At 41.6% G+C, this 6,000-nt stretch overlaps 1 protein-coding gene across 1 annotated transcript in view; it reads right to left on the reverse strand.

The window, feature by feature from the left end:
* Positions 1 to 6,000, reverse strand: part of DDB1 (damage-specific DNA binding protein 1) — a 35,450-nt gene that overhangs the window by 22,826 nt on the left and 6,624 nt on the right. The window contains exons 4-6 of the mRNA XM_015423048.1: positions 3,575 to 3,689; positions 1,520 to 1,617; positions 169 to 327 (exon numbers count right to left, since the gene is read on the reverse strand). Of these exons, the coding sequence (XP_015278534.1) occupies positions 169 to 327; positions 1,520 to 1,617; positions 3,575 to 3,689 (372 nt within the window). The remainder of the gene's footprint in view (positions 1 to 168; positions 328 to 1,519; positions 1,618 to 3,574; positions 3,690 to 6,000) is intronic.

Consider the following 6,000-nt stretch of genomic DNA (forward strand, 5'->3'; position numbering starts at 1 on the left):
AATCCAACCCAAGTGCTAAGGATAAGCAGTGAAATCTATGGAGGGAAGGACTTGACCTATTCCAGCCTCTGCAGGACCCTCTTCCCCCACCATTTCCATGCCCTCAGCTTCCCAACTGCCCTTTCCAGTGAGTGTCACCAGCACATGCCTCCCAGAGAGAAGGAATACCTCTCCAAGCAGTTCCACACGCAAGTCCTTCAGACTGACGCCACCGTCCATCAGCTCCTCTTTTTCCAACAGCAGCATGAAGAGGCGGCCTTCCATGTCACCCAGAAGGTAACGAGACCCATTTGGATCAACCCGGTTATGACATACGATTGTACTTTGCTATTTCACAGAAAAGGGGTTATTCGCAACTCTTTTTAAGAAGCAAAATGAACAATTACATTGAACTGAGTTTTCTGAAAGCTTTATTTTATTTATTTATTTTATTTATTTTATTTATACCCCACCCTCCCCACAAGCGGGCTCAGGGCAGCTTACATAATTGGTCTATAAATGACCATTCACATAAAAACAATTTAAAATGCAATAACAATAAAACAAGAATCTCATAAAGTGCTAGTGACCTATCTTTACCCAGGAAATGGGGTACCAGGACCCAAAATTCATTAGAGAGCTTAAAGGAGGCCGAAAACACATTTCATTACGAACTGACAATAAAAGACCCTGGGTTGGATTCTGTCAGTGTCTGTATGTACCCTTCCTCCTTTTCGGCATAAGGACTCTTCTGCTGACGTTGATGCAAGTGTGGAGGACTGGGAAAGAGACTGAAAGAGTGAGTGGATCACAGTGGATCCCAATTCAAGCCAAAAAGGAGCAGAGCTTCTAGTCAAGAGAAGTAATCCTTACCCAGGGAAAAGGGAGATAACTCTTAAAAGAGGAGTGATCCCTGGTCTGTGTATATAGAAGGATTTTGGGAACTTTGTTGTATGTTCCTACTTTCTAGAACTTAAGAGTCAGTCAAACTCAGGAACCTATGCTTGAGGGTTTAAGCAGATACTGAAAAGAAAGTCTCTCTCCTCAAAGTTTCAAATACCTAGTTAAAAAGCAAAAACACTTACTTGTTAGGAATGTATTATCTGGATTTAGTGTGATTACAAAGTTACCTCAGTATTTATCGGTTTACCTCATACATCCCACCTGTGATTCCACCTAACCTTTCCCCCTCCAAGTTAAATAAAATATTTTGTTTATTTTGAACATTCAAAAGACTCTTGTGTTCCGTTACAGGAGTAGACTATAAAACGGTGATTTTGTCTCTTCCCTCAAGTCGCTGGGGTGGGCCAGCATCAAAATATATAATCATGTGACAGGGTGAGACAGTCATAGACCAACTATTGGTCGCTTAGCAAGAAATAAAGAAGAAACAAAGGGAAAATCCTGTGAGTGGGGGAGGGAAGAGGGCGAGATCGCCATAGGGGCATTTTCCAAAACTGATAGAAGTATCAGAAAAAGTATTGTCTTAAATCACATAGTGGATGACATTCCCACTTTTAGGAGAAAAACATGCTTGTACCTTGATGATGGGTGGTGCTATAGCCAGGTATTTATCCCCATTGTGATAGGTGATGGATTCTTGTCCTATGATGATCGCTCCGCCAAATGGCTCAGGTACTGTAAGAATGATTTTGAAAGAAAATGCAAGACCAAGTATAAAGCACTGTCATGAAATGAACTGAATACTTAACTCATTCCAGAATGCACACATGCACACAAAGCATCAATACCCGCCCCCACAGGTTTTGTGCAGATGTTGCCATCTCTGAGTAGTTTGTATATTTAATTAAACTCCAGCCTAACTACCAGCTAATCTCACTTGAGTCTTTACACACACACAAAAAAACAAAGCCAGCCTTTTCCGAGAAATGAAGCAGCTTTTAAGTAGAGTAAATGTGCACCAATGACTTAGAAAAGTAAAACAAACTAAAGGAATTCTTAAAAGTGAATATTATCATATATCAAACTACATAATGATATTGCCTCTTAATCCTTAATTAGGAGAAACAAGTAAAACTTTAATTTCCCATTCTGTTTGTAACACAATCTTATTCTGCAGCAGAAATTTCTTTTCGATAGGAGTCAATACCCCAGATTTTTAAAAGGCCAGGAAAAAATAAATTGCATAGATTGTAGGGCTCTCCCAAAGCTATCAGAGAACTGAATCCCAGCCTTAAGACACTGGTCAACATGCTCTTCTGGGATTTCAACCTCTCTTTCTAATACACTCCCATCAGGCACACAGGGACTCTGTCTTCTTATAAAGACAGGGCAGGATACAATGTGCAGTGTGTAAATGCAGCATTCTTGTAGATGTACTAAGGCTAAAAGGAAAACCCCAGCCATGGACATAGCTGGCTTGGTGCTGCTCTTTGCCTGACACAGAGCATTACTGACTTAGTTATACACATAGCTCAGTTCTTTTCTCCCACTTTTAACTTAAAAACTCAGCAGCCCTTGTCAAATGTGCAGCATCCTGGAGCCAGATTTAAACGAAGAAGCGGCAACATGGGTGAGTGAAACCCTCTTATGTGGCTGTCTGAAAAGCTGCACAAGAAGCAAGTAGACTGCTTCATAAGAACATTACCTGTAAAAAAACTCCTTACCATTCCTTTGAGCAGACGGCTACATACATACTATATCCCAGAAGCTGAAGCAGAATGACTCCATAGTAGGAGTACAGCAAAAAGGGTCTTGACATTTGTCATGACCCCAGGGGCTCTCCGCTTTCTGCCGCCACCACCCTGGACTTATGGTCCCTTTTGAGAAGGCCCAGGGTACCCTCTCAAGCCCATACAAAATGCCCCTTTAACAGCCAAGAACACACAGGCGTGATTAACTCAGGCAGAGAAAATGATTAAACAGAAAGGCTTTATTAAAAACAACACTGGGGTATGGAAAAAAAGACAAGGCGAGGTGCTTAAAAAGGGTATAACAATGTGAAAGGCAAAATAAACATAATCTAACACAGCTACCTGTTTCTACTTCCAGGCCCACAGCCTGCCTAGCACTCACGCTGAGCCCAGTGGAGATCTTTCTCTCTCCCAGACCAGCCTGTCCCCACAGACCAGGCCGCAGGGAGAGACTGAAAAAACCCTCCGTTTTACACTTAATGGCGAAGGCCGACCCTCCTCACACAGATCAACAGTCTCCTCACAGATCATGGAAACACTGCACAGGGCTTATCCATGATATTCTACCCCATGGTGATTGTACCAAAAGACAGCTGCTGCTAGCTGGCAAATACTAATCAGCCTCTAGAAATATTTTACTAAGATTTAAACAATAAGCTAGCAGGAGAAAGATATATGGCCAGCTACTTAGAAAAAAAAGCACAAGCTAACACCCATGGAGAACTAGAGAGCAGGAAACAAGACACTAAGCTGCCACGTGAATGACACTGACGGAAGAAACAGCAGCAGACGCTGCAATGTCACTGCAGAAAAAAGATACAGGCAGCATCCCAGAGAGAGAAGGGCAACCAGCCTGCATGATAAGACAATACAGTGACTGCTTTTTTACATCTACCTAGCTCCTGTGGCTGATGAGGGGTCTTGTGTGAGCAATAACTAACCTGCGATTACCATAGAGGCTTCAGCCTCCACATTCTCCTGTTTCCAGGGTCCCTTGTTAAACTCCTTCTCACGCAGAGACACTTCATAAGTCTTGACATGCCGACCCTGTGGATCCTAGAGAGAGGAGCGCAACAGCATCACTGGCACAAGCAGCATGCAACCCCACAACAATCTGCATGACAACAAATGAGACTTGTAAAAGAGTGCAGGCCTGAGGGAATTCTAAGGAATTTTCCCTCTACTTGAAGATGATTGATATTTTTAAGCTGAAAATGATCCAAACCGTATAATCCACTGTATGACTATTCTCTCAGTCTGTATAACTACTTTCCCCCACCTCCTCCTTCTCAAACACTTGCCCACTAAAGTTAATTAGAAGCAAAGCATGTCCTGGGATATTCTTTCTCAACTTAAATAATTTGAAAATCCTAAGAGATATCTTTGTTTCATACAACAACAAATAAAAAATAACCTGACTCTTGACTGCGTTAATCTGGAACTACTGCAGCTGATGGGAGCTTGAAATATATGCGGATTGAAAGTTCATTTATTCCAGCATCTAAGGTTTTCATTTCAGAGTAAAACGTGTGGGTAAACAAGAGACTTGAAGACCCAAAAATGAGATTTCCCCAATTTCAACCACATTTTTATATTTCTAGATAGGCAAGTGTAATTTGTTAACACAGTCCTTGTTAGGTTCTCTGATTTTCTGGTTACAGCACTTTAACAATATCTAGATTTAATCCAGTTTGTCAAGTGAAATGAAAAATATTCTGGCCTAGATACAAAGAAGCATACAACTGATTACACACACATTCGAGCGAGCGTTAGACTTGTATTTTTCGTGCAACATCCTGCCCCCTGGACAATGTTGAAAGTCTTGCATTTTCTGGCTTTTCCTTCCCCCTCAATTAATATTCTGAGGTTAACAATCTAACTTCAAGAATGAAACTCACTGACTCCAAGCTAAGGAATAGTGCAGAAAAAGTCAAAGGGCTGATTAAAAAGAAGAAAAAATCACAATGTTTGATTTGATCTGTTTCAATAGAGAAAGTGCTCTTTGAAGAATTGCATAAAAAACCCTGCAATTAGTAAGCAACTTGATTCTGCGCAATAAATATATACACCGAGTAATACGTGAATTCAAGTCATATGGACATGAAATGCATGGTTTTTTCACTTATGGTGACAATACAGGAAAAGCCTACCATACCTCTGTAATAAAATATCTACATAAGAATTTACAAACCACATAAAATACATACTTCTCTTTACTAAATGGAAAGAAATGGCTATGGAACACTGAAATAGTTTGTTGGAAGACTTGCCTGCTAACAGTTGTCACTAGTTATGCAAGAATGGTGTGTTCTTTTTAAAACTGGGCAACATTTCCTTTCATAATATTATTTCTTTATTTCCATTTTTATCCCACCTTGCCACAGGGTTGGCTCAAGGTGGCTAACAACATTAAAACACTAAAACAATAAATACATTAAAATGCAATGGAATATACAAACAAAGCCTAAGTGGCTAACAGTACTAGTGAAAAATAATATATTCGTTTTAAAAGCTACCTTGTCTGAGATGTTATGCATAAACTCGTTCCCTTATCATTTATTGGTTGGCTCTGTCTCCTCTGGCAGCCATTTGATGGTTGCACCCACCAACCTGGGTCAGAATTCCAAAGGTGCCCATAAATTCAAAAAGGTTGAGGGCTCATGAACTAGAGAAGGGGTGTCAAACATGCGGCCTGGGGGCCGGATCAGTCCCCCAGAGGGTTTCTATCAGGCCCGCAGTGGAACTGGCTGTATTTTGCTTCTATTAACAACTTGGATCTGTTTAAACCTGCACCTTTATTAATAATCCATGACCTGGAATAACTACATCATAGGCATTCACCCATACACTTCATGTGAGACATGAGATTCACAAATTTGTTCGTACCAAGCTCTGTAACTGAGTTCTTTATCAATTTCAGTTCAATGGTGAATATTTAAGAGAGTGCTCATTTGTCAACAGCCCAAACTATACTCAGATATGTTTTAAATAAAAGTTACCATTAGAGTTTGGTAGTTGCAAATATACAGTTTTTGCACATTATTACACTAATCTATATATCTAATAGCCAACTTGCCCCCTCCGTGCAGATACTTAAATCAGCACGGAGGGGGCAGCTGGGGGGCCGGGGGAGGTTTGTGCACACGTGGGCCAGTCCCCACGTGTGCACAAAAATACAAAAAGTTTTTAAAAATTTCGGGGGGATGTTTAAATCCCCCCGAAAGTGCAAGAGTGTCTCCTGTGCATGCGCAGGAGACGCTCTGCAACGCCGCCGCCGCCGCCTCGGAGCCAGCCAGCGGGCTGGCAGGCGACGGGGGGGGGGAGGGAGGGAGCTGGGCCTCGCCGCTGCCGCCTCCTTCCCGGAGCC

The sequence above is a fragment of the Gekko japonicus genome, unplaced genomic scaffold, assembly GCF_001447785.1.
Source record: "Gekko japonicus isolate JY-2015 unplaced genomic scaffold, Gekko_japonicus_V1.1 scaffold253, whole genome shotgun sequence".
Taxonomy (NCBI): Eukaryota; Metazoa; Chordata; class Lepidosauria; order Squamata; family Gekkonidae; genus Gekko; species Gekko japonicus.